Source organism: Saimiri boliviensis, chromosome 14 (assembly GCF_048565385.1).
Source record: "Saimiri boliviensis isolate mSaiBol1 chromosome 14, mSaiBol1.pri, whole genome shotgun sequence".
NCBI lineage: Eukaryota > Metazoa > Chordata > Mammalia > Primates > Cebidae > Saimiri > Saimiri boliviensis.
The window spans coordinates 20,195,829-20,223,375 of NC_133462.1; the positions used below are offsets into that span (position 1 = coordinate 20,195,829).

General features: G+C 52.7%; 1 protein-coding gene across 15 annotated transcripts; it reads left to right on the forward strand.

Moving 5' to 3' along the window:
• The first annotated feature begins 4,513 nt into the window (after window positions 1-4,513).
• Window positions 4,514-27,205, forward strand: PRODH2 (proline dehydrogenase 2). Of its 15 annotated transcripts, XM_074386530.1 has the most exons (24): window positions 4,514-4,792; window positions 4,868-5,064; window positions 5,151-5,283; window positions 5,369-5,455; window positions 10,830-10,910; window positions 10,994-11,149; window positions 11,228-11,394; window positions 12,685-12,795; window positions 14,137-14,222; window positions 22,924-23,038; window positions 23,386-23,551; window positions 23,634-23,788; window positions 23,869-23,929; window positions 24,004-24,128; window positions 24,230-24,322; window positions 24,727-25,062; window positions 25,339-25,496; window positions 25,569-25,762; window positions 25,848-25,920; window positions 26,006-26,094; window positions 26,184-26,321; window positions 26,507-26,667; window positions 26,855-26,904; window positions 26,996-27,082. In XM_074386530.1, the coding sequence occupies exons 1-23, from the start codon at window positions 4,619-4,621 to the stop codon at window positions 26,871-26,873; spliced, it is 3,075 nt and encodes a 1,024-aa protein (XP_074242631.1). In that variant the 5' UTR covers window positions 4,514-4,618; the 3' UTR covers window positions 26,874-26,904; window positions 26,996-27,082. The 15 variants fall into 15 exon arrangements, 9 of the variants coding, with proteins under 9 accessions (XP_074242631.1, XP_074242632.1, XP_074242630.1 ...); XM_074386531.1 differs by lacking the exon at window positions 26,507-26,667 and having other exon boundaries at window positions 26,996-27,205; XM_074386529.1 differs by having other exon boundaries at window positions 26,855-27,080.
• Window positions 27,206-27,547: the final 342 nt, after the last annotated feature.

Sequence of the window (27,547 nt, forward strand, 5' to 3'; positions counted from 1 at the left end):
TGGGAGGCTGAGGCAGAGAATTGTTTGAACCTGGGTGGTGGAGGTTGCAGTGAGCCACGATTACACCACTGCACTCCAGCCTGGGTGATAGAGTGAGACTCTGTCTCAAAAAAAAAAAAAAGAAACTAGAAAGCTTATGCAACTTTCTATGCATAAACTATCTCTGCAAGGATACTCTGTTGCCTTAGAGAGAAGAGACTGGTGCACAGAAATTCAGGAGAGAAAGACTAACTTTTCACTCTGCTTCCTTTGGTATTTTAATTTTTAAAAATATGAACCATTTATGTAATTAAAAAAAAAAAAAGCGGCCGGGCGCGGTGGCTCAAGCCTGTAATCCCAGCACTTTGGGAGGCCGAGGCGGGTGGATCACGAGGTTAAGAGATCGAGACCATCCTGGTCAACATGGTGAAACCCCGTCTCTATTAAAAAAATACAAAAAATTAGCTGGGCATGGTGGCGCGTGCCTGTAATCCCAGCTACTCAGGAGGCTGAGGCAGGAGAATTGCTTGAACCCAGGAGGCGGAGGTTGCAGTGAGCCGAGATCGCGCCATTGCACTCCAGCCTGGGTAACAAGAGCGAAACTCCGTCTCAAAAAAAAAAAAAAAAAAAAAAAAAAAAAAAAAAAAAAGCTTAAAGGCAGCTGGGTGGGGTGGCTCAGGCTTGTAATCCCAGCACTTTGGGAGGTCAGGGTGGTCAGATCACAAGGTCAAGAGATTGAGACCATCTTGGCCAACATGGTGAAACCCCATCTCTACTAAAAATATAAAAATTAGCTGTGCGTGGTTGTGTGGCACATGCCTGTAGTCCCAGCTACTCAGGAAGCTGAGGCAGGAGAATCACTTGAACCTGGGATTCAAGGCTGTAGTGAGCCGAGATTGTGCCACTGCACTCTAGCCTGGTAACAGAGTGAGACTCCATCTCAAAAAATAAATAATTAAATAAAAGCTTAAAGGCTTCATTTTCAGGGCTGGGCATGATGGCTCACACCTGTAATCCCAGTACGCTGGGAGCTAAAGTGAGAGGATTCCTTGAGGCCAGGAGTTTGAGACCAGCCTGGGCAATATAGCAAGACCCTGTCTCTACAGGAAAAAAAAAAAAAAAAAAATTAAAAGGCTTTTTTAGCTCAGGTTTTGCTGGATTCTAACTCCGGCTGTTGTCAATCAGCTCTGTGGATTGTGTACTAAAGAAAAGACAACAGAAAGAGGTCGTAAAAATCTCACAGGCTGCGGATGGTGGCTCATGCCTGTAATCCCAGTGCTTTAGGAGGCCAAGGCTGGTGGATCACTTGAGGTCAGGAGTTTGAGGCCAGCCTGGCCAACCTGGTGAAACCCCATCTCTACTAAAAATACAAAAATTAGCTGGGCATGGTTGTGGGTGCATATAATCCCAGCTACTCAGAAGGCGGAGGCAGGAGAATCCCTTGAAGCCAGGAGGCAGAGGTTGTAGTGAGTCAAGATCGCACTATTCCACTCCGGCTTGGGTGACAGAGTGAGACTCCTCAAAAAAAAAAAAAGTTATAGTCTGGTGTCTAGGGGAAAGAGGTCTTACATCAGCACTTGGCTGATAACTGGCTGTACAACTTCAGGCAGGTGTCTCCATCTCTCTGAGCCTCCACTTTTTTTTTTTTTTTTTTGAGACAGAATTTCACTCTTGCCGCCTAGGCTGGAGTGTAGTGGCATGATCTCAGCCCACTGTAACCTCCACCTCCGGGGTTCAAGCAATTCTCCTGCCTCAGCCTCCTGAGTAGCTGGGATTACAGGTGCCCACCACCATACCTGGCTAAGTTTTGTATTTTTAGTAGAGACTGGGTTTCACCATGTTGTTTGGACTGGTCTTGAATTCCTGACCTTAGGTGATCCCTCCGCCTTCGCCTCCCAAAGTGCTGGGATTACAGGCGTGAGGCACTGTGCCCGGCTGAACCTCCACTTTTTTTTTTCTTTCTTTTTTTTAAGACAGAGTTTCACCGTATTGATCAGGCTGGTCTCCTGACCTCAGGTGGTCTGCCCGCCTCAGCCTCCCAAAGTGCTGGGATTACAGGCGTGAGCCACCATGCCCAGCCTGAGCCTCCACTTTTAACATCTGTGAATTGGGGGTTGTGTAGTAAAGGATTAACACAGCCCAGTTCCTGGGAGGAAACCACTAAGCCCTTGTACTATCCTTCTTGATAAGAGTATTTTTGTTCAGGAGGCTGAGGCAGGAGAATTGCTTGAACCTGGGAGGCAGAGGTTTCAGTGAGCCAAAAATCACACCACTGCACTCCAGCCTGGGTGACAGAGTGAGACTCCATCTCCAAAAAAAAAAATAAAACAATATATTTGTTTAGGCCAGACGTGGTGGCTCACGCCTATAATCCAAGCACTTTGGAGGCCAAGGCAGGTGGATCACCTGAGGTCGGGATTTCAAGACCAGCCTGACCAACATGGTGAAACCCTGTCTTTATAAAAAAAAAAAAAAAAAAAAAAAAGAATATCTTTGTTTATCTGGGGACCTTGGGCCTTGTAGTATCAGCTTGAGCTCTGGAGGGGCTAGAGACAAGGTCAGTCATTCGAGCAGTCAGCCATGCCCATGTGACTAACCCCAGTCAAAATTATCCTGGGTGTGAGCACACACACCTGTAATCCCAGCTACTTGGGAGGTGGAGGTGGCGGGGGGATTGCTTGAGCCCAGAAGTTGAAGGCTGTAGTGAGCAGTGATCACCCCATTGCACTCCAGCCTGGAAGACAGAGCAAGACTCTGTCTCAAAACAAAACAAAACCTTACAATGTGAACAACTGTGAATTATCATCCATGTTAAGACCGAGGACTTCAGGCCTGTAATCCCAGCACTTTGGGAGGAGGAGGAAGGTGGATCGCTTGAGTTCAGGAGTTGAAGACGAGCCTGGTCAACATGGTGAAACCCCATCTATACAAAAATGCACAAATTAGCTGGGAGTGGTGGTCGGTGCCTGTAATGCCAGCTACTTAGGAGGCTGAGGCAGGTGTGTATCACTTGAACCTGCGAGTTGGGGGTTGCGGTGAGCCAAGATCACACCACTGCATTCCAGCCTGGGCAACAGAGCAATGATCACTCTAACAAATCAAAACAAAACAAACAAAACAAAACAGACCTAGGACATATGGTTTCCATTTAAAAAAAAATAGGACATAGAAGCCCCCATAAGCCTCTATCCAGTTACAACTCCTCCCATCTCCACAGGCAATCAACCACCTCACTGACCTCTGTGATAATCGTCTCCTTACTTTTCTTATCTTTATAGTTTGACCACCCATACAAGTATTCCCAAAATTTTGCTGTAGTTTTATTTTCCTTGCTTTTATAGCTATTGAAAAGAATAATACAGCTTGCTCTGTTTGGTGCCTGGCTTCTTTCACTTGACACTGTGAGATTCAGCCACACAGCTGTGTGTATCAGTATCCATTATTTTTCATAACGGTATAGTACGCCACTGCATAACTACACCACTGTGTATGTATCCATCATCCTTTCTTTTTTTTTTTTTTTTTTTTTTTTTGAGACGGAGTTTCGCTCTTGTTACCCAGGCTGGAGTGCAATGGCGCGATCTCGGCTCACCGCAACCTTCGCCTCCTGGATTCAGGCAATTCTCCTGCCTCAGCCTCCTGAGTAGCTGAGATTACAAGCACGCGCCACCATGCCCAGCTAATTTTTTGTGTTTTTAGTAGAGACGGGGTTTCACCATGTTGACCAGGATGGTCTCGATCTCTTGACCTCGTGATCCACCCGCCTCAGCCTCCCAAAGTGCTGGGATTACAGGCGTGAGCCACCGCGCCCGGCTCCATCATCCTTTCGATGGACATTTGGGTGGTTCAGACAGTGCTCCTTTGAACGTCCTTTCCTATACATGTTTCCTGCTATCCATGTTCAAGGTCTCTAGGATATGTACTTAGCATGAAACCACTGGGTTATATAGGTTATTTGTCTGTTCTTTTTTCTTTTTTTAGAGACAGAGTTTCACTTTGTCACCCAGGTTGGAGTGCAGTGGTGCAATCACATCTCACTGCACCCTTGACCTCCTGGGCTCAAGAGATCCTCCTTCCTCAGCCTCCCGAGTAGCTGGGACCACAGGTGCGTGCCACCATGCCCAGCTTCTGTATTTTTCGTAGAGATGGGGTCTCACTATGTTGCCCAGGGTGGTCTCCAACTCCTTGGTCTTGGCCTCCTAAAGTGCAGAGATTATAAATGTGAGAGCCATATTTTCAAATGTATTCAATGACACTACAGCATTTCCAATTTTAAGAGGAAGCAGTTGCCACAAAAGTGGTTACATAGCTTGCCCCAGATCACAAAGCCCAATGTCTTGGGACCCTTGCCCCAGGGCCCCTGCTCTCCCCAGTACAAGGCGGTCACCTAATAAGCGCAGGCTGTTGTGCTGAAGATTGTTGGAGGCTATTACTGGGGATTTGCCTCCTGTTACCGTTACTCTGAACTCTGTCCCCATTGGTTAATAATTAATTCCCCCTCCCACCCCACGCCACCAAAGAGCCTGTGATCCTGAAGCTTTGCCATCAGTCACTGCCCCCAGCCTGGGCAAGGGGCAGTTGGTGAACCTGCTGCTTCCAGAGTCCCTTCACCTGGTGTGGATGCAGCCAGGAACCCAGGATGCTCCAGACCTGCCGCGCGCTCTGTTCTCAAGCCGGTCCCCCCTCCAGGAGCTGTCCACCCCTGAAATTTGATGGCGGCGCCTTCCAACTCAAGCACACGAAAGAGCTGACACGGGCCTTGCTGGTTCTCCGGCTGTGTGCCTGGCCCCCACTAGTCACCCACGGGTTGGCGGTAAGCAGTGACCCCGAGGACCAGCCTGAAGGCTCCCCGAAGCCTGGCGCTGAGCCTTCGCTCCCTGTCACCCAGCTCCAGGCCTGGTCTCAGCGACTCCTGGGCTCCCGGCTCTCGGGCGCGTTTCTCCGAGCATCCTTCTACGGGCAGTTTGTGGCCGGTGAGACAGCAGAGGAGGTGAGGGACTGCGTGCAGCAGCTTCGGACCCTCGGCCTCCGGCCGCTGCTGGCAGTGCCCACTGAGGAGGAGCCGGACTCCACTGCCAAGACTGGGTGAGTAGGGGACAGGGCCCAGGGAGGCTGGGGGGATGCAGGAAGGGGCTTCGCAGGTCGGGCCCTGACGCCTGCTGGCTGGGCAGTGAGGCCTGCTACGAGGGGAACCTCGGTGTTATGCTGCGGGGTGTGGACCTGTCACGGAGTCTCCTGGAGCCCCTCAGCCAGCCCAGCTTCATGCAGCTGAAGGTGACGGCGCTGACCAGCACTCGGCTCTGTGTAAGGGGTGCAAAGATGGGGGTGCGGGGAAGGGGCAGCTGCCCACTGGGCTCCCCTCACCACCCCACCAACCAACCCATTTCAGAAGGAGCTAACCTCATGGGTCAGAAGGCCAGGGGCCTCCTTGGAGCTGAGCCCTGAGAGGCTGGCCGAAGCCATGGACTCTGGGCAGGTAAAGATCTCAAGCGTGAGTGTTGGGAACAGAGTGCTCTGGCCTGGGATGTGACCTCACTGCACGCCAGATGTTCAAAATGCTCAGGCCACCTCCGGGCTTGGAACAGCCAGCAGAAATGCAGCTGTAGCTCCAGAGCATGGCTGAAATGGATGGAATCAGGGTCCCCTGGGGTTCTCAGGGAGGGGCCTGGAGGCTGGAGGCTCTCAGAGGCGGGATTGGGATAGAAGCTGTTTATGAACTGGAAGGAGGTAAATCAATGTGTCTTCAGTCAACACAGCCACGTGGGTGACAGCTGGCTGCATGTAAGCTCTGATTAGGCCAATGGGATCTTTGTTCATTCATTCATTCATTCCTTTTCATCTCTATATGCTATTTCAACATTACTCCATCTTTCTTTCTCTCACTCCTTCTTTCCTTTTTCTTTCTCTTTCCTTCCTTCCTCTTTCTCTTTCTCGCTCCCCTCCCTTCCTTCCTCCCTTCTTTTCTTTTCTTTCCTTCTCTCTCCCTCCCTCCTTCCCTTCCTTCCTTCCTTTTCTCCTTCCCTCTCTCCCCCCTCTTCCCTCCCTCCCTTTCATTCTGTCTCTCTCTTTCTTTGTCTTACTGTGTTGCACACGCTGGCCTCTAACTCCTGGCCTCAAGCAATCCTCCAGTCTCAGCTTCCCAAAGTACTGAGATCTCAGGTGTGAGCCACCATGCCCAGCCTTCCGTTTTGTATAATGTATATCTTTTTGTTCCTATGATTTTGTTTTGCCAGGTGTATACCTTCCATGAGGGGCATAATTTCCCCAATATGCCATTATAAAAATTTTCAAATATACAGAAGTCAAAAGAATTGTACAGTGAACATCCACGTACCTGCCACCTTTAACTATACTCATCTATCCCTTTCTTCATTCCATCCCTCTCTTCTCTCCATCCATCAATCCATCTGATTTTTTGATGCATTTCAAAGTAAATTGCAGACATCAGTACATTTTACCCCTAAATGCTTCAGGATGTGAATAATGGGTTCATTAATTAGAGCCCAGTGATTATTTGCAGCACTTATTTTCTTTGGAGGTAAAACAATGAACTACACACATTGTAGTTGTGTCCCTTGATGAACCTTGACAAATATACACACTTGAGCAATCCAAATCCCTATCAAGATTTCAAACATGGGCAGGCACGGTGGCTCACACCTATAATCCCAGCACTTGGGGGAGGCCAAGGCAGGCAGATTACTGGAGGTCAGGACTTCAAGACCAGCCTAGCCAACATGGCAAAACCCATCTCTACTAAAATACAAAATTAACTGGATGAGTTGGCATGCACCTGTAATTGCAGCTACTCGGGAGGCTGAGGTAGGAGAATCACTTGAACCTGGGAGGTGGAGGTTGCAGTGAGCCCAGATCGCACCACTCTACTCCAGCTTGCACAAAAAGAGAGGAACTCTGCCTCAAATTAAGAAAAAAAAAAAAAAAAAAAAAAAAAAAGATTTAGAACATTTCCAGCTGGGTGCAGTGGCTCACACCTGTAATCCCAGCACTTTGGGAGGCCAAGGCAGGTGATCACCTGAGGTCAGGAGTTCGAGACCAGCCTGACCAATGTGATATTTTTTGTTTCTTATTTTTTTGTTTATCTTTTATTTTCTCCAATGTGATATTTACTAAAATGTGGTATCTACTAAACATACAAAAATTAGCTGGGCATGGTGGTGGGCGCTTATAATCTCAGCTACTTGGGAGGCTGAGGCAAGAGAATCATTTGACTCCAGGAAGCAGAGGTTGAAGTGAGCCAAGATCACACCACTGTACTCTAACCTGGGTGATGAGAGTGAGACTATGACTAAAAAAAAAAAAAAAAAAAAAAAAAAAGATTTAGAACATTTCCATCACTGCGAAGTTCCCTCCTGCCCATCTCCATCAGTTGAGACGATGTTTTAAATTTACATGAAAGCATTATATCAGCTTTCTCATTCTACCGCTTATTTTTTCCACTGATATTAAGATCCACAAAGTTTTGTTTCGTTTTAGTTTTCGTTTTTAGACAGGGTCTCTTTTTGTCGCCCAGGCTGGAGTGCAGTGGCATGATCACAGCTCACTATAGCCTCGAACTTCTGGGTTCAAGCAATTCTCCTGCCTCAGCCTCCCAAGTAGCTGGGATTACAGGCATGAACCACCACGTCTGGCTAATTTTCAAAATTTTTGTAAAGAAGGGGTCTCACTATGTTGCACAGGCTGGTCTCTAACTCCTGGCCTCAAGAATCCTCTTGCCTCAGCCTCCTAAATTGTTGGGATTACAGGCTGAGCCACCATGCCCAGCCCCCACTGTTTCCAATAGTTGCATCTAGCTGCATGGTTTACCTCTCCTGGGGTGGACCCCTGGTGGCCTCTGAGTCTCCATCCCCCAAACGATGCTACAGTGGACATGCTGACATTTCTTTCTCATCTTTTTTTATTTGTAATTTTTATGTATGTATGTATTTATTATTATTATTATTATTATTATTATTATTATTATTTTGATACAGAGTCTCACTCTGTCACCTACAGTGCAGTGGCACGATCTCGGCTCACTGCAACCTCCACCTCTGGGTTCAAGCGATTCTCCTGCCTCAGCCTCCCGAGTAGCTGGGATTATAAGCACCCACCACCACACCCAGCTAATTTTTGTATTTTTAGTAGAGACGAGGTTTCACCATGTTGGCCAGGCTTGTCTCAAACTCCTGGCCTCAAGTGATCCACCCGCCTCAGCCACCCAAATTGCTGGGATTATAGGTGTGAGCCACCACACCTGGCCCCTATTTGTAATCTTTATACTGTGTCAGAGAACACATAGAAATGGTTTAGAAAATCAGCTTTGGCAAGTAAGGGGTTCACCTCTTCATAAGCTTTAGTTTATTCCTGTGGGGAGAGTGACAGCACTTTCTCGGTGGTTTTAAGGATTGAAACAGGCTGGGTGCAGTGGCTCACACCTGTAATCAGCATTCTGGGAGGCTAATATGGGAGGTTTCCTTGAGCCCAGGAGTTTGAGACCTGCCTGGGCAACATAGTGAGACCCCATTTCTATAAAAAAAAAAATTAAAAATTAGCTTGCGTGGTGGAGCACACCTGTAGTTCCAGCTACTCAGGAGGCTAAGGCAGGAGAATTGCTTGAGCCCAGGAGGTCAATACCAGCCTGGGTAATATAGTAAGCCTTCATTTCTACAAAAAAGAAAAAAAATTCTTAAAATTAGCTGGATGTGGTGGCAGGCACCTGTAATCTTGGCTACTTGGGAGGCTAAGGTGGGAGGATTGCTTGAGCTGGCAAGTTTGAGGCTGCAGTGAGCTAAAATCGCACCACTTTACTCCAGCCTAGGTGACAGAATGAGACCCTGTCTCAAAGAAAGAAAGAAAGAAAGAGGACCGGGTGCCATAGTTCACACCTGTAATCTCAGCACTTTGGGAGGCTAAGTAAAGGTGGATCACTTGAGGTCAGGAGTTTGAGACCAGCCTGGGCAACATGGTGAAACCCCATCTCTACTAAAAATATAAAAATTGTCCAGAAGTGGTGCTGTGCGCCTGTAGTCTCAGTTACTTGGAGGCTGAAGCAGGAGAATCACTTGACCTCGGGAGGCAAAATCGCACAACTGCACTGTTGCTTGGGAGACAGAGTAAGACCCTGTCTCACAAAAAAAAAAAAAATAAATAAATAAGAAGAAGGGAGGGAGGGAGGGAGAAGATTAAAGAAAAGAAACAAATATCCAGGCTCTGGAAAGAGCCTCAGTTCTGCCCTGAGTTAGCTGTGTGACTTTAAACCAGTGACTTCACCGCTCTGTGCCTCACTTTCCCCATCTAGAAAATGGGGGTTAATAACAGTTGCTACATCGGAGGGTGGTAAAGATTAAACGGGTTAAATATTTGGTGGGTGTCTGAAATAGCTCCCTGAGGGCCTGAGACCATGCCCCAAGTCAAGGGGGAGACAATCCTCTGACGGGGGAAGAGGTAACCAGGCCGCTGCCCCCAGCTCTTCCCTGCTCCAGGAGGGAACATTCTCCCTGTCGATGGGGAGGGTTGCAGCTTCTAGCCCAACCTGCCTCCAGGTGGGGTTCCATGAGGAAGCCTACACCTGCATCATCCGTATCGACCCTGTTGGATGTAATGAAAAGCTTTCAGCCCCACCTGTTCCTCTTTCTTCCATTTCCCAATTTATTTGAACCCAGCCAGACTCCCTGGAGTCACCAGCAGCTCACATTGAACCGATGAATCCGCATAACAAGACTGAGTTAGGAACGGTTCTTATTCCCACGTTACAAGCGTATCCACTCCTGAAGTGCTTGCTGAACATTTATCTTGCTCCAGATATGGCGCTAGGGGACAAGGAGGCATGAAGGCAAAATCCCTGACCTTGAGGTACTTACTTGCTAGTTAGGGGCAAGAGACAATTAAAATCAAAGTCAGAATCCCAGCACTTTTGGAGGCTGAGGTGGAAGGATCGCTTGAGCTCAGGAGTTTGAGACCAGCCTGGGCAACACAGGGAGTCCCTGACTCTACAATAGCAAAAAATTAGCCAGGCATGGTGGTGGGTGCCTGTGGTCCTAGGTACTTGGGAGGCTGAAGCAGGAGAACTGCTTGAGCCAGACAGGAAGAGACTGCAATAAGCCATGATCATGCCACTGCATTCCAGCCTGGGCAACACAGCAAGATCCTGTCTCAAAAAAAAAAAAAAAAAAAAAAAAAAAGTCAGTATGTAACAAGTAAGGAAAAATAAAGCTGAGGAATACGAAAAGAAGTTGCCAATGTATGGCAGGGAAAACCATGCTGAGAAAGTGACATTAGAACAAAGACTTGAAGAAGTGGGAGCAGACGAAGGTCTGGAGGTGGTAAGGTACCTGTTGTGTTCAAAGAGTAGAAGGGAGGGCTGAGCACGGTGGCTCATGCTTGTAATCCCACCACCTTGGGAGGCTGAGGTGGGCAGATCACTTGAGATCAAGAGTTCGAGACCAGCTTGGTCGACATGGTGAAACTCCGTCTCTACTAAAAACACAAAAATTAACCCGGCGTGGTGGCGTGAGCCTGTAATCCTAGTTACTCAGGAGGCTGAAGCAGGAGAATTGCTTGAGCCCAGGGGGCGGAGTTTGCAGTGAGACAAGATCACACCACTGCACTCCAGCTTGGGCCACAGAGCAGGACTCTATCTCAAAAAGAAAACCAAAAAAAACCCCAAAAAACTGAGGCCTAGAAAGGTTGTACAACTTGCCCGAGGTCACACAATAGTGTGGCGGAGACTGGATTCAAACCCTGATTCTGGGCTCAGAACCACTTTAATAAATAGTACCTATCTGATATTCCTCATTTTCAAATTTCTAGCAACTTCTAAGCTTCTTCCCACTTCCCCTGCTGCGCCCTAGAGCCTCCAGGTTTCCTGTCTCAATGCGGAGCAGAACCAGCACCTCCAGGCCTCCCTCAGCCGCTTGCACCGGGTGGCACAGGTAACCCCTCCTGCCGGGGTCTGGCTCCAGTGCCCCTGCTGGACTCCCAGGAGGGCCCTGACTGCCGTCTCCGTCACCCTCAGCATGCCCGGGCCCGGCACGTGCGGCTCCTGGTGGATGCAGAGTACACCTCACTGAACCCCGCACTCTCACTGCTTGTGGCTGCCCTGGCCATGCGCTGGAACAGCCCGGGGGAAGGCGGGCCCTGGGTGTGGAACACCTACCAGGCCTATCTAAAGGTGTGTGGTGTGTTCCGGGAGGTGCAGGCTGGGGTCCCCACACCCCGACCTACCAGAACCTGCCCGCGTGCCCTGCAGGACACACTTGAGCGGCTGGAGCGGGACACAGAGGCCGCGCACAGGGCTGGCCTGGCCTTCGGAGTGAAGCTGGTACGGGGTGCGTATCTGGACAAGGAGAGAGCAGTGGCCCGGCTCCAAGGGACCGAAGACCCCACTCAGCCTGACTATGAGGCCACCAGTCGGAGGTAGGCCTGGGCCAGCTGGCTTCTGCGGGAAATAATAACACCTAGTGGCCGGGTGCAGTGGCTTATACCTGTAATCCCCGCACTTAGGGAGGCTGCGGTTGGAGATTCACTTGAGAACAGGAGTTGGAGACCAGCTTGGGCAACATAGGGAGACCCCCATCTCTAAACAAATGTTAAAAATGGCACATGGCAGTATGTGCCTGTAGTCCCAGCTACTTAGGAGGCTGAAGTGGGAGGATCACTTGAGGCCAGGAATTCAAGGCTGCAGTGAGCCATGACTGCACCGGTGCACTCCACCCTGGGTGACAGAGCAAGACTCTGTCTCAAAACAAACAAAAAACCAAAAAGAAATCCTTACAGTGGCCTCTAAGCCCCACATGCTCTGGTCTCTGTCACTTCCATAACTTCCCCTCACTCTCTTCCTCTTCCTCACTCCACTGCAGACACTCTGGCCTCCTTGATGATCCCCAGGGCCTTGGCTTTTCCTGTTCCCACTACCTGGGACGTTCCCCCTGCAGACAGTAGCATGGCCCCATTCTTCACCTCCTTAGATCTTTACTTCCTGATACCTTCTCTGGGGGCCACAGGGACTCACCCAGGTTACAGAGCAGGTGGCCTAGCCATGCTTGAGGGCTCCAGGGCACGTTTGTGTCCCATCGGCTTAACTGGCACCAAGCCGGGCACAGTGGCGTGTGCCTGTCACCCTAGCTACTTGGGAGGCTGAGGCGGGAAGACTGAGCCCAGGAGTTTGAGCCCAATCTGGGCAACATAGCGAGACCCTGCCTGTAAAAACATTAAAAATAAAAAATTATGGCCAGGCGTGGTGTCTCATGCTTGTAATCCCAGCACTTTAGGAGGCTGAGGCAGGCAGATCACCTGAGGTCAGGGGTTCAAGACCAGCTTGGCCAACATGGTGAAACCCTGTCTCTACTAAATACACAAAAATTAGCTGGGCATGTTAGCACATGCTTGTAATCCCAGCTGCTCAGGTGGCTGAGGCAGGAGAATCGCTTGAACCCCGGGGCAGAGGCTGCAGTGAGCTGAGATCACCACTGCACTCCAGCTTAGGTAAAGAGTGAGACTCTGCCTCAAAAACAAACCAACAACCCCCCCCAAAAAACCCCAAAAGATGAAAGTGGCTCACAGAGGGTTGTTTGTCCCTTACAGCTGGAGCAGATAGAACGGGGTACTGGTTCCAGAGATCCCTCATTTAGGAGCACCCCACCCCCTCCAATTCCTGGGGCCTGACCCTCGCTCACCAGGTGAGCTGAACAGAGTATCTTCCTTCAGTTACAGCCGCTGCCTGGAACTGATGCTGACGCACGTGGCCCGCCATAGCCCTATGTGCCACCTCATGGTGGCTTCCCACAATGAGGAATCTGTTCGCCAAGCAACCAAGTGGTATGAGGTGGAGGAACGGGCGGGAAGTAGGTGCCCACAAAAGGGCCCTCCCTTTCTCTCCCTTTCTTGAACGACAGAGATGGACAGAAGTGTTCTGCAGAAGATTTAAAAAATATTTATAGCCAGGTGCGGTTGGCACATGCCTATAATCCCAATACTTTGGGAGGCTGAATTGGAGGATTGTTTGAGACTGGCCTGGGCAACATAGCAAGACTCTATTTTTTTAATTAGCATCTTTAAATTGAATCAGATTAGAGCAAGACCCCATTTCTACAACAAATTTCTTTTTTATTTTTATTTTTTAAGACGGGGTTTCACCATGTTGGTCAGGCTGGTCTTGAACTCCCGACCTCAGGTGATCCGCCTGCCTTGGCCTCCAAAGTGCTTAGATTACAGGCGTGAGCCACTACGCCCAGCTCTACAACAAATTTTTAAAAACAGCTGGGTGCAGCGGCACACACCTGTAGTCCCAGCTGTTTGGGAGGCTGAGGTGGGAGGATCGCTTGAGCCCAGGAGGGTGAGGCTGCAATGAGCGGTGCTTGAGCCACTGCACTCCAGCCTGGGTAACAAAGCAAGACCCTATCTCTTAAAATAAACAAAAAACACATTAACCCCTGCTATACCTGTAGGTCCTTACAGGTCCCAGATGGACAAATCATTGTCCCTTATTTGCTGGGGCATGAGGAGTTCTGAGGGTTCCAGGAAAGTGGCTGGCAGTCACTGGGAGGGGGGAGAGAGGGCGCTTCAAGGAATGCAAAGGACTTGGTATTATTTGTCATTGAGTTTGAAAATACTTCAGTATTTGAATTACTGTGCCGGGCGCGGTGGTTCACACCTGTAATCCCAGCACTTTGGGAGGCTGAAGCCGGTGGATCACCTGAGGTCAGGAGTTCGAGACCAGCCTGATCAACATGGCGAAACCCCATCTCTACTAAAAATACAAAAATAAGCCAGGCATGGTGGTGGGTGCCTGTAATCCCAGCTACTCAGGAGGCTGAGGCAGGAGAATTGCTTCAACCCAGGAGGTGGAGGTTGCAGTGAGCCAAGATCACACCACTGCACTCCAGCCTGGGCAACAGAGTGAGTCTCCGTCTCAAAAAAAATTTTTTTAGGTGGGGCACGGAGGCTCACGCCTTTAATCCTAGCACTTTAGGAGGCCGAGGTGGGTGGGTCACTTGAGGTCAGGAGTTCAACCTGGCCATCATGGTGAAACCCCATCTTAAAAAAAAAAAAAAAAAAATTGTTTTTAAATTACTGCAACCACCATATGGGTGTGTAGTGGCTGACTTTAAGTTCTAGATGCAGCCACGGTCTGGACTGATGATGTGGCCTTTTCTGTAGCATGTGGGAGCTGGGCATTCCTCTGGACGGGCCTGTCTGTTTCGGACAACTTCTGGGCATGTGTGACCACGTCTCTCTGGCACTAGGTATGTTAATGGCTCCCCTACCCCCACCAAGCCCCAGGTGTCACTACCTCCCAGCCAGAGCCCTTCTTCTATTCCCAACCAATTCCAGATCCTTCCAGAGAGATCTGTCATTCCAATGTCTGCAAGCCTTCCAAGGCTGTGTCTCTGTGTCTGCTGTCTGCCGTTTCTGCTGGTTCTTGATCATGATGTAGTATTTCTTGTGTGTCTTGTTATCTTTACTCTGATGCTCCTCAGGGCCTGACACCAGATAATTAATGTTTCCTTCTGCCAGGTGCTAAGGGGAATGAAATCACTTTATCCTAAATTCACAGCTTGAGGTTTCTTGAGACACCGCACTGGTGCAAGTTTGAGCTGCAAATACATAAAGGGGTTAACCCATAGCCCCAACTTTCCAGAAGTGGATTTTTTTGTTTTCTTCCTTGACCTGTTTATGGCTGAGACGATTCCTTGGGACTGGGGGAAGGTCAGAGGGTTGACTTTTTATAACTCTGAGGGTGTAGCTTTTCTGGGTTCCAGCTTAATTTGGGGAAGTTCTCCCTTACACCTCTCACCTCAGTTAGGCTTGAAGTCTGATTCAGCTGTACCCCTACAAATCTGTGAAGCTATCAGCTATCAGCTTGGTTTTGCCTTCAGGGCAGGAGTGGCTTACTGGGTGTCCCTTCTCTCTCCGGATTCTAATCCTCTCTTATTTATTTATTTTTTCATTCATTCATTTAGAGATGGAGTCTTGCTCTGTCACCTAGGCAGGAGTCCAGTGGTGCCATCTTGGCTGACTGCAACCTTCGCCTCCCAGATTTAAACAATTATCCTTCCTCAGCCTCCCAAGTAGCTGGGAGTACAGGCACCTGCCACTACACTCGGTTAATTTTGTATTTTGAGTAGAGATGGGTTTCACCATGTTGGCCAGGCTGATCTCAAACTCCTGACCTCAGCTGATCCACCTGCTTTGGCCTCCCAAAGTGCTGGGATTACGGGCATGAGCCACCATGCCCAGCCTTACTTTCTTTTAATTGTTAGATTAGTAAATTTCTTACTCTCTTGGCAGCATTCTAATAACTAAGATTTTCAAAAATGCAGGCCAGATGCAGTGGCTCACGCCTGTAATCCCAGCATTTTGGGAGGCAGAGGCAGGAGGATCACTTGAGCCCAGGAGTTTGAGACCAGCCAGGGCAATATAGTGAGAGCCACCCCAACCACCTCTACAAATAATAAAAATAATTAGCTGGGTTTGGGTGTGGTGGCTCACTGCAATCTCAGCACTTTGGGAGGCCAAGGTGGGTGGATCGCTTGAGGTCAGGAGTTCAAGACCAGCCTGGCCAACATGGTAAAACCCATCTGTACTACTAAAAATACAAAAAGTGGCCATGCATGATGGTGCATGCCTATAATCCCAGCTACTTGGGCGGCTAAGGCAGAAGAAACACTTAAACCCAAGAGGCAGAGGTTGTAGAGAACTGAGATTGTGCCACTGCACTCCAGCCTGGACAACAGAGCAAGACTCTGTCTCAAAAACAAAATAAATAGGCTAGGCTTGGTGGTTCATGCCTGTGATCCCAGTATTTTGGGAGGCTGAGCCGGGTGGATCACCTGAGGTTAGGAGTTCGAGACCAGCCTGGCCAACATGGGGAAAACCCATCTCTACTAAAAATACAAAAATTAGTTGGCATGGTGGTGCATGCCTGTGGAGGCTGAGGCAAGAGAACCACTTGAACCTGGGAAGTAGAGGTTGCAGTGAGCCAAGATCTCGACACTGCACTCCAGCCTGGGTGACAGATCGAGACCCCATAAAAAAAATAAATAAATAAAATAAGAACAGTTAGCTGGGCATGGTGGTGTATGCCTGTGGTCCCAGCTATTCAGGAGGCTGAGGTGGGAGGGCTGCTTGGGCCTGGGAGGTCAAGGCAGCAGTGAGTCATGATAACAACACTGGACTCCAGCCTGGGCCACAGAGCAAGACTGTGTCTCACAGAAAAAAGTTTGCTCCAGGACTTTCTTTTAGCTTTTTCAGTTAGGAATTTTATCCAACTCACTTAATCTGCCAAGTTCTCAGATACAGAAGTCTCTGTTCCAGGTGGAGACTGGGGAGTCTCTCCCCAGCCCAAGCCCATACCCTGTCAACACTCCAGGCTGGGCGAGGTGGCTCACGCCTGTAATCCCAGCACTTTGTGAGGCCAAAGCAGGATTACTTAAGGTCAGGAGTTCGAGATCAGTCTGGCCAACATGGTAAAACCCCATCTCTACTAAAAATACAAAAAATAGCAGGGTGTCGTGGCAAGCTCCTGTAATCCCAGCCACTCTGGAGGCTGAGGCACAAAAATTGCTTGAACCCGGGAGGCGGAGACTGTAGTGAGCCAAGATTGTGCCATTGTACCCCAGCCTGGGGAACAGAGTGAGACTCTCTCAGAAAAACACCAAAAACCGTGGCCGGGTGTGGTGGCTCACACCTGTTATCCCAGCACTTTAGGAGGCTGAGGCAGGCGGATCACAAGGTCAGGAGTTGGAGACCAGCCTGAACAAGTGGTGAAAACCCGTCTCTACTAAAAATACAAAAAAAGTTAGCTGGGTATGGTGTGGCACGCCTGTAATCCCAGCTACTCAGGAGTCTGAGGCAGAAGAATCATTTAAACCCAGGAGGTGGAGTTTGCAGTTAGCTGAGATCACACCATTGCACTCTAGCCTGGGTAACAGAGTGAGACTCCGTCTCAAAAAAAAAAAAGAAGAAAAAAAGAAAAGAAAAGAAAAGAAAAAGACACCAAAAAATAAAAAAACAAAACCCACTGTCTCTGCAGGGCAGGCCGGCTATGCAGTATATAAGTCCATCCCCTATGGCTCCTTGGAGGAGGTGATCCCCTACCTGATCCGGAGGGCCCAGGAAAACCGGAGTGTGCTTCAGGGTGCCCGCAGGGAACAGAAGCTGCTCGCCCAAGAACTGTGGCGGCGGCTGCTGCCCAGAGGCCGGAGGGCACCCCGCTAGCACCCCTGAGGGGGTCATGTGGTCAATAAAGGTTCTCAGGCACTGCCTAGGCTGTTGTCCTGCACTGAGGCTGCCTCCTTGGGGAAGGGCTCATCTTGACCTCAGCCAGCCCATGCTAGGGGTTTTGTAGTACAAGAGAGATCATTAGGCTGGGCGTGGTGGCTCATGCCTAGAATCCCAGCACTTCGGGAGGCGGAAGTGGGAGACTCGCTTCAGTCCAGGAGTTCAAGACCAACGTGGCCAACACAGCAAGATTCTTTGTCTACAAAAAATTAAATCATTAGTGTGTGGCGATGCGTGCCTGTGGTCCCAGCTACCGAAGGCTGAGGTGGGAGGATCACTTGAGCTGCAGTGACCTATGACTGCACCACTGTGCTCCAGCCTGGGTGACAGAGATTTTTTTTTTTTTAATTGAGCATAGCCTGGGCATTGATGGAGGACTAAGGAAGCCTCTCCCACCTCTGAGGCAGCCTGTCTGTCCTAAGTTGAGTCTGGTGAGTGACTGACACACAACTTTCTTCATCCCAGGGTATGCCTAAATTAGGAAGGGCGCACATGGGGAGCAGAGACCAAGGCATTGAAGTCAAGGGGCCGGGCCCCGGCCATGTGGCCAGGAAGCGACAGAGGAAAGAGCCAAGCCACTCTCTTAGTTAATAAGCACTGAATGAAACTGGGCACAGTGACTCATGTCTATACTCCTAGAACTTTGGGAGACCAAGGCGGGTAGATTGCTTGAGGTCAGGAGGTTGAGACCAGCCTGGGCAACATAATGAAATTTCATCTCTAAAAAAAAAAAAAAGAGGAGGAGGGGGAGAAAAAAATTAGCCTGGTGTGGTGGGTGACCTGTGCCTGTGGTCCCAGCCACCTGGGAGGCTGAGGCAGGAGGTTGGCTTGAACCCTGGAGGTAGAGGCTGGAGTGAGCTATGATCTCGCCACTGCACACCAGCCTGGGCAACAGAGTGAGATCCTGTCTGAGAAAAACGCCGTGTTCGGTGGCTCATGGCCATAATCCCAGCACTTTGGGAGGCTGAGGCGGGAGGAGGTCAGGAGTTGGAGACCAACCTGGCCAACTTGGTGAAACCACGTCTTTACTAAAAATACAAAAATTAGCTGGACGTGGTGGCACGCGCCTGTAATCCCAGCTATTCCAGAGGCTGAGGCAGAAGAATCAATCGCTTAAACCCGGAGGCAAAAATTGCTGGGAGCTCAGATTGCTCGGGAGGCTGAAACAGAAGAATCACTTGAACCTGGGAGGTGGAGGTTGCAGTGAGCCGAGATAGCGCCACTGCACCCCAGCCTGGGCGACAGAGTGAGAATGAAAGCACTGAATGAGGCCTCTTTTGAGCTAGGTTCTGGGGTGAACAACGCTGTGAACACAACCGTGACAAGAATGACCCCAGGCCCTGCCTTACAGGGCTTAGTCCGGTGGGGATAGACAGACCCATACTCAGACAGTGACAGCCAGGACCGGACAGGGCTGTGGGTCCCAGGCCGAGTAGCAGGTGCTGTGTTGGGGAAGCAGGTGCTACTGCGCAGGCGCTGCAGGCAGCCATTGGTGCGCAGGCTCCGTGGGAGGCCATTGGTGCGCAGGCTCCGTGGGAGGCCATTGGTGCGCAAGCGCCTCGATTCCCGCTAACACTACCGGGTCACGTGGCAGTCACGAGGCGGCCACTATTGAGCTCAACGGTAAGTGCAAAGCCACCTGAATTGGGGTCTGGGCTCAGAACTTTCCCAGAGCTTTCTGGGCCCTCAGGTCGCCCTCAGACCCTTCCTTCAGCTCTCAGGCCCCTCCCACCCTGTCTGTCTCTTCCGCCCTCAGACCCCTCCTCCACTCCTTTAGCAAACCCTGTCCGCATTCCGCTGACCCCTTCCCCAGACCCACACGGTGTCCTCAGAGCCCCTTTCTCCAGCCTGCTGCCCCCACCCCCAACACAGACCCTTCCCTAGTCCTTAGTCCACATGCCCCACCCGCAGACCCTTGCGCAGTTGGCAGATCCTGCCGTCAGAGCCCACTCCTCCTCCAGAGCCTGCCCGCTGCCCTCAGACCCACCCCTTCCGCGGACCCCACCCCTCCGCGGACCCCACAGACGTTGTCTCCAGAGCCTCCCCACGACCCTTCTCACCGCCTCTCAGATCCTAAACCACAGGCGCCTCTTGCTCCCACCGCAGCCTTCAAAACCTCCTCCCGAGCCCTCCAACTCCTTTCCCAGGCTCAGATTCTATCCTCGCCACCCTGGCATGCCTGACCCCAGCCCTAAGCCCCCTCCCAGCCTCCCTGTTGCCTTAGATCCCCCTCAGCTCTCAGCCTTCCTTCCACCCCAGACCTTCTGGTGTGTTGTCCTCCCAGAGCCACCCCCTTTTCTCATTCAGCCGCCTCCCTTCCCATCAGACCCTTCGTGAATCCCCTTCCTGTCTAGACTGCGCCCCCAGGGCCCCCAGCCAGCTCTGTCTTTATTGTTTTGTCGTCCCCAAAGTTCCGGTCCTTCACATCCCCCAGGGATCCCTGCCCAAGAGCAGACTGAGTTGCAGCCCACAGATGCCCTCACCACCCTTTCGCTTCCCGGTGAAGCTGGCCTCCGAGAGAGATCTAGATACCCAGGTGGGCCGTCTGCACCGCCTGGCGGTGGCTGGGGGCCCAGGATGGGTCCTGGCCAGACTGCTGCAGAGAGGTGAGGGTCTGGTTGCGGGTACATCTGTTGGGACGGGATCACGTAACTATACGGAGGACGTGGCTTCAGTTGGCCAGTCAGCAGTGGTACAGATCACCTGCTGTGCGCTGAGCTCTGAGTTCTGTGGTCCCTGATGGGGACTGAAGGGTGAATATGATCCTTGGATCCACTGGGAATGAAATTCATTGGGATGAGGATGAGTTAGTAGACAGCATGGCCTTTCAGGTGGGAGATGCTTGAGTCTCACAGTATAACAGCCAGCTATGCAAAAAAGGGGAAAAGTAGTGGGGACAGATGACCGGGCATGGTGGCTCACACCTGTAATCCCAGCACTCTGGGAGGCTGAGGTGGGCGGATCATGAGGTCAGGAGATGGAGACCAGCCTGGCCAACATGATGAAACCTCGTCTCTACTAAAACTACAAAAAATTAGCTGGGTGTAGTGGCAGGTGCCTGTAATCCCAGCTACTCAGGAGGCTGAGGCAGGAGAATGGCTTGAACCTGCGAGATGGAGGTTGCACTGAGCTGAGATCACGCCACTGCACTCCAGCCTGGAGGACAAAGTGAGACTCTGTCTCAAAAAAAATTTTTACGATTTCTGTTCTGGTTTTTGTAAAGTTGGTTGTGTTTCAGACTACTTTCTTACTTGCTTACTAGTTGTAATTTTTTTTTTTTTTGGACACAGGGTCTCACTCTGTTGCCCAGGCTGGAGGGCAGTGGCTTGATATCAGCTCACTACAACCTTTGCCTCCTGAGTTCAAGCAGTTATCCTGCCTCAGACTCCCAAATAGCTGGGATCACAGGCACTTGCCACCATGCCTGACTAATTTTTGTATTTTTAGTAGAGACGGGTGTTTCACCATATTGGTCAGGCTGGTCTCAAACTCCTGACCTTTTGATCTGCCCGCCTCTGCCTCCCAAAGTGTTGAGATTATAGGTGTAAGCCACCAGTCCCAGCCAATAGATTTTTTTATGTTGAATCATCCTTGCTTTATAAGGACAAATCTGTTTTATTTTATTTAAGGTTTTTGCATATACATGTAATTGATACATAATCTTTCTGTTTCTGGAAACTTTCATCTGGTTTTGGAATTAAGATCCTGTTAGCCTTATAAAATGAGCTTTGTCTTCTTTTTCTATTTTTCTTTTCTTTGGAACAACTCATATAAGATTATCTAGTCCTTAAAGTGATTTGTGTTTTAGGAAGAGCCCTCGGGCCAGGTTCGGTGGAGTGTGCTAGCTCCTGTAGTCCTAGCTGCTCAAGAGGCTGAGGTGGGAGGATCCCTTCAGCTCAGAAGGTCGAGGCTACAGTGAGCTGTGATTGTGGCACTGCACTCCAGCCTGGGTGACAAAGTGACTTTATTTTTATTTTATTTTTTTTTAGAGTCAGAGTTTTGCTCTCATTGCCCAGGGTGGAGTGCAATGACGTGATCTCGGTTCACCGCAACCTCCAACTCCCAGGTTCAAGCGATTTTCCTGCCTCAGCCTCCTGAGCAGCTGGGATTACAGTCATGTGCCACCACACCCAGCTAATTTTGTATTTTTAGTAGAGACACGGGTTTCTCCATGTTGGGCAGTGTGGTCTCAAACTCCTGACCTCAGGTCATCCGCCTGCCTCTGCCTCCTGATGGAGGCTAAAAGTGCTGGGATTACAAGTGTGAGCCACCATGCCTTAAAAAAAAAAAAAAAAAAAAAAAAAAAGGCCAGGTGCGATGGCTCATGCCTGTAATCGCAGCACTTTGGGAGGCCAAGGCGGGCGGATCACCTGAGGTCAGGAGTTCGAGATCAGCCTGGCCAACATGATGAGACCCCGACTCTACTAAAATTACACAAAAAAATTAGCTGGGTGTGGTGGCACACACCTGTAATTCCAGCTATTTGAGAGGCTGAAGCAGAAGAATTGCTTGGACCTGGGATTCAGAGGTTGCAGTGAGTCAAGATCTCGCCATTGCACTCTAGCCTCGACAACAAAGTGAGAGTCTGTCTCAGGAAAAAAAAAAAAAAAAAGAGGCCTCTGTGGGGCAGTATGAGTGTGGAAAGGCAGTTAAGACGCTGTTGTAAAAGATGGTGGTCTATTGAGTCAAATGCAATGCTGCGGATCTGGTATTGAAGGTCCACATTTGGATGGATTTTGTGGTAGAGACCACGTCAGGTTGGGCCCAGTTCATGAATAATTAGCTGTATCTGCCAAGGGCACAGGAGTGCAAGGACAGGGATACTGTGCGTTTGCCCTATCTGGGGTGGGGGCTGGACAAAGAGGAACTGGGCAATGATGGGTGGGAAGATCCAGGGCTCTGGGCAGGGGTGAGTGGTCGGGAGGGGTAGCTGAGCAGGAAGATGGCTGGGGAGGGAATTGGCAGAGGCCTGGAGGTGAGGGCTTGGAGGAGGTTGCCACTAGGATCAAGCCCTTATATGCAGGCTTCAAAAATAAAATTAAGTCTCTACATGGTGGCTCATGCCTGTAATCTCAGTACTTTGGGAAGCCAAGGCAGGAGAACTGCTTGAGCCCAGGAGATCAAGACCAGCCTGGGCAGCATAGTGAGACCCCATCTTTACAAAAAATTAAAAATTAAAATAAAAATTGGAGCGATCTCCTGATAAAATCCAGAGTTTGCTTTTCTTGAAGAGCTGAGAGCTGGCTTCATGGGACCTGTGTGTACCACACTGAGTCACAGCTGGGTGGAGTCCACCTGTCTTGGCCAGAGCAGGAGGCTCCTGGAAGTCAAGGTCGCGAAGTCCCCTAGGGAACTTTGTATGGTTTTGACCCCACCGGGATGGGGGATAGATATTTGCATAGCAGGCAGATGTCACCCCTTGTTTCAAATTTGTAGACTTAATCGTTTTGGGAGCACTGTATTGAGGTGGATTTCGAGGCATGGTCCTCAGCAGCTGGAGGGTGGGGGTTCCAGGACACAGAGATGGAACCTGGGGTCCACAGTCATTCCAGTCAAGGAGAGGGTGTGGAGGATGGGAATCGGCAAGGGTGTTTGCCTCTCGGCCCTCAGGCCTCCAACTCAGGAGTGTGGACCAGGGGTGTCCTAAGCTTGCCCGCCCCTCAGGTGTCCAGGTGGATGGGGAAAACTCCGAGGGGCAGACGGCGCTCTTCCTGTCAGCGCTGCTGGGCCACAGCTCTGCCGTGCAGCTCCTGCTGACCTTTGGAGCCAACCCCAACCAGTGAGTGGCCAGCCAGTGATGCCTCCCATCCCAGGGGCCTGACTTTGAGCCCCTGAGAGCCAGGGCTTTCCTCTCCTGAGGCATGCTTTCCTCGTGACACCTCTTCCATTCTTGGGTGACCCTCCTTGTCCTCTCAGTTAACCCCTGCCCATTCCCCACTGACTCTTCCCATTCTCCCGGTACCTCCGTGTTGGCAGTGATCCTGATCCCCTAAAGATCCCATCATGTCCTCACCTGACCCCTCCCATTCTCATATGATTCCTCCCACCCCGCAGGGCCCTCTTCCTGCCCCTTTAAGTCCCTATTGAGTCTCTTCTTTGACTACCACTTGCCTTGTTCTGCTCTAGCCGCTGCCTGGATGGCAGCACACCTACACATGCAGGCGCCTTCTCTGGCCGAAGCCTGGTCATGGTGCCCCTGCTGCAGGCGGGGGGTGACTTGCGACTGCATGACCAGCGGGGTCGCACCCCCCGAGACTGGGCTGAGCAGGGTGGGGCCCAGCAGAACTGGGAGGTGAGCAGTGGCCTCGGTGGGAGCGAGAGCGAGAGTTCCGGGCCGGCTCCCACTGGGCCTCACCCCACGTGCCTTCCTCCAGGTGCTGGAGCTGTTCCAGCTCTGCGGGGCCCACATATCAGCCTTACTGCATGGTGGTGAGTTGCCACCCATGGCATCTCTGGGCCAGTTGCAGGCCAGATCTGGGAACAGCCCGCCTGACTCCCTGTCCTCCCTGAGGCTGATGCCGGCAGACAGGTAACTGTCCACACCCTGAAGCCCACCCGCCCACCATGCCCAGCTACCCCAGACTTATCCTCGGCCTGCCCCCACCCCAGGGCGCTGAGACTAGCGCAGATCAGGAGAGCCCCCCAGGTTCCGGCCTTGGGGTTCGGTCAGGTAAGCGGGAGCGGTTGGGGGAGTGGGAACCACCCGTCTTCTTCGTGCCTCATGGTCCTGCTCCTCGTCCCCAGCTGAGTAGCCTGTGGCCGCTGGGGCTGGTAACGGGCATCCCCCTTGCGGACCCCAAAGAGCTGCTGGCAGCCCAGGGAGAGGCCGACCGCACCTACGAGAGCAGCTCCCACACCCTCATGGCCAAGTGAGAGCCCCGCCGCGCCCCTGTCAGCTCTCTTGCTCTCCCCCACCCCGGAAAGCCCCCGCTTGTCTCAGACCTGTCCTGCCCCGCCCCCCATTCTCCAGCCTCCTGTGGAGGGGCCACCCCGTGACCGTGCGGCAGCTGAAGTCCCCTGGAACCCAGCCTGATGTGCTGCTGGCTGACCTTCAGCACTGCAGGTACCCGTGCCAGCCCCCAGCCCAGCCTCCTGCCGGCCCTCCCGTGGAAGACCAGGGTGTGTGGCTGTAGCCATGGCTGGAGTCTTTACTTCTGGGCCAGCACCTGTCATGGAGCTCTTCCGCTGGGGCGATGGCCCCACTGGACAGTGGGTGGGTACCAGTTCTGTGTGCGGTGCCTTGTAGGCCTGAGAGAGGAGGTGGGGGTGCAGAGGGCACCAGGACAAGGTGAGAGCTGGGTGCTGGCCCTCCACTGCTAGGCTGCCTGACCCAGGGTCATTCTCCTCTGTCTGGTGGCGGTACGGACCACCTGACCCGGAACGTGGTGGGGGGTCTGTGCCCAGGAGCAGCTCCCACCCTGTGTGGCTGGGGCCTACTCCTGAGCGGCCTGCTCTCCTCCTGCCCAGCACGCTGCACCACCCCGGCCTGTTGCTGCTGATGGCACTGAGCCCCTCTGCAGACCTGTCGGGGCTGTGCCTTCTCTTTGAGCCTGTGTGGCTGGGCTCCCTGCACGGGGTGCTGCACCCTCGGGGACCAAGTGAGGAGGGACCCCGGACTGTGCCGGGCCTGCCGCCTGGCCCGCTGCTGCTGCAGGTGCTGGAGGCCCTGCTGTTCCTGCAGGCCCGCTGGCGAGCTCACGGTGGCCTCAGCTCCCATGCTGTGCAGCTGGTGCGGCCAGGCCTGGCTAAAGTGGCCCACCTGGAGCACGGGCGCCCCCTGCACCAGCGCTGGCTGCGGCCCAGGTGAGCACCTGCCCCACCTGCTGCCCCTTGTCTCGGGCCTGCACGCTCCCTTCCTCCCCATTCTCCAGCCTCCCTGGCCAGGCACAGCTGTGTCCTGTAGGCCCCAGGAAGGAGGTGGGGGTGGGGAGGAGCACTGAGAGTTGTAAGGAGTTGCTTGCTGGCCCTCCCACTGCTGGGCTGCTGTGTGAGCTGGGGTCTCAGTTTTCCTCCGTCTGGTGGCGGGTGCACGTCCCTGTCCAGCAGCCGTCGGCTCACCAGGCCCCTTGGGGTCCACAGGCCACAGCAGGGCTACCCGTGGGGAGGCCCAGGCCCAGGGCTTCCCCCACCCCCTGAACTGTACCCGTGGCTGCCACTTGAGCTGATCTGCAGTGACATTCCCACCACCACCTCGGACCTCTACGGCTTCTGCACCCTGGCCCAGGAGGTCTTCACCGGTCAGTGAGTGGCTGCGCCCTGCCCCACGGAGGCACCCTCCTGCTTGGGTCCCTAACTGTGCTTCCTGGCAGGAGAGCTGCCCTGGGCTGGTAGAGGGGGACCGGAGGTGAAGGCCAAGCTGGAGGCAGGGGAGAGCCCGGCCCTGGACCCTCGGGTGCCAGCGCCCTACCAGGCCCTGCTTCGAGCTGGGCTAGGCCTAGCACCTGCCGACCGCTGGGGCAGCCTGCAGAGTACCCGATACCTACTGCGGGAGGCCATGGCCCAGGTACAGGGCAGGTCGGGAGGGGGTGGGTGGTGGCCATGGGACCCCAGGCAGGCCCATGTCCCCATATGCAGCCTCTGGTCTACAGGACGTGGCTCCTGAGGTAGGCTCCCCGATGGAGTGGACCACGCTGTCCCCTGCGCCCCAGGCTTCCCCACCACGTGAGAGGACGAGGAGGAGACAATGGTGGGTGCTGGGCACAGCTGAGCTGTGCCCCCCATGTGACCAACTGGTTTGTCCCCACAGAGAAACTGTACTGTGAAATGGCTCACAGAGCCAAGAGCACACCCAGGCCTGTGCCCACTGTGGTGTCTCCAGGCCGCATCCCATCCCAGGTGGGAGACAGGATGGGGCTGTGGGGGGCCAGGGGAGCTGTGGGACACGTGGGCAAGCCACGGCAGCTCTCTGCCATGCCTCTCTGCAGGCCCCAGAGACTCCTGAGGTCACAGGCCACAGCAGGGTCCCGAGGGGCGTAGCTTGGAACTCGGACAGCAGTTTGACTCTAGGCAGCGGCCCCACAGCCAGGGCCTACCTGCAGTGCTGCGGAGAGCCCGGCTCAACGGTACGGATACCCCAGAGCCCTGCATGGCTGTCCCATTGCTAACCTGTGGCCCCCTCCCCCCGCCCGCCCTCCGGTAGTCACCAACCCCGGGTTCCCTGGCTGCCCTCCTTTCACCAGGGAACTTCAGGGACACCCAACTGTCCCCTCTCTCACCTGTGACCCTTAACCAACCCTGCTTCCCCCAGGGCCCTTCCCTGCACTCCAACTCCAGCCTCCAGGACTCAGCCTCCCTGCTGGGGACCCCGAGCTCTGCGGAGCAGTTTGAGGAAGCTCTCAGCCAAGACCCCAGCCCTGCAGGGGCTGCTGCGGCGCACACACAGGGTTACCCTGCTGGACCCCCAGCCCTGTGAGCCCACCCCCAGCCCGCTGAGCCACAGGGAGGCTTCCCACGCACTGGGAGGCTGCCAGCAGGGAAGGCCACAGGGGCAGGCTAAGCAGAGGACCCCGAGCCCAGCCTGTGCCCCATCCCGCCCGCCCAGGCCCGCTGGAGCGCCATGGCTAGCCGGTGGCAGCTGCAGCCTTCTCTCCTGCAGACACCCGGTGCTGAGCTGACTGGAGGAGGTCTTTTCCCCAGCCTGCAGAAGTGAGACCTGAGGCCTTGCGTGGGACGACCCCGAGGCCCTTCTTCATCCCTGAGGTAACCCTACGTCTGCCCTTGCCTCCCTGCTCCCCAGGATGGACCTGCTGGAGGAGATCCTGGCAGAGCTGCAAAAAGGATGTCAGCTCGGAGAAAAGCCCAGCCTGAGCCCCACCCCTGACCCAGACTCCCAGGGTGCCCATGGTTCCCTCTGAGAGCTTCCCAGGAGTAACTCCCGCCTCAGTGCCCCCCCAAAAGGAAATAGAATGATAGAGCACCTCCTCTGTCTCTCTCCACTCACTGAGTTTGGCCCCAGCACGACACCAGCAGCCACGTTTTCGCCATTTTATTCGTTAATGTTGTCAGATGGTTTAGTGGGGCATGTGGGGAGAGAAGGGCAGGAACTGTGCCCCCACCCCCGTGCACAGGTTAGGACATGCTGGGGGCTCCTGGAGGGAGAGGAGGATGGGGTCAGCCTAGCACCCCCTCCCCAGATTTGTGCGAGGACCCCCAGGATGGAGGGAGGTGGGGGGTGGGCAGACCCGTCAGCCCAGGATAGGGAAGCTGGGATTACAGGTTAGAAACCCACATCAGAAGCAAGTTACAAAGTTAGAAACCTGGGGTTAGGGGTCAGGGCTCAAGAAAATAC

Bases quoted from the DNA above. Each gene is read 5' to 3' on its own strand.
- PRODH2 (XM_074386530.1), top strand. From the start codon at position 4,619: ATGCTCCAGACCTGCCGCGCGCTCTGTTCTCAAGCCGGTCCCCCCTCC. The intron at 4,793-4,867 runs GTAAGCAGTGAC...CCTGTCACCCAG, and splicing joins TAGTCACCCACGGGTTGGCG to CTCCAGGCCTGGTCTCAGCG. The intron at 24,323-24,726 runs GTACCCGTGCCA...CCTCCTGCCCAG, and splicing joins GCTGACCTTCAGCACTGCAG to CACGCTGCACCACCCCGGCC.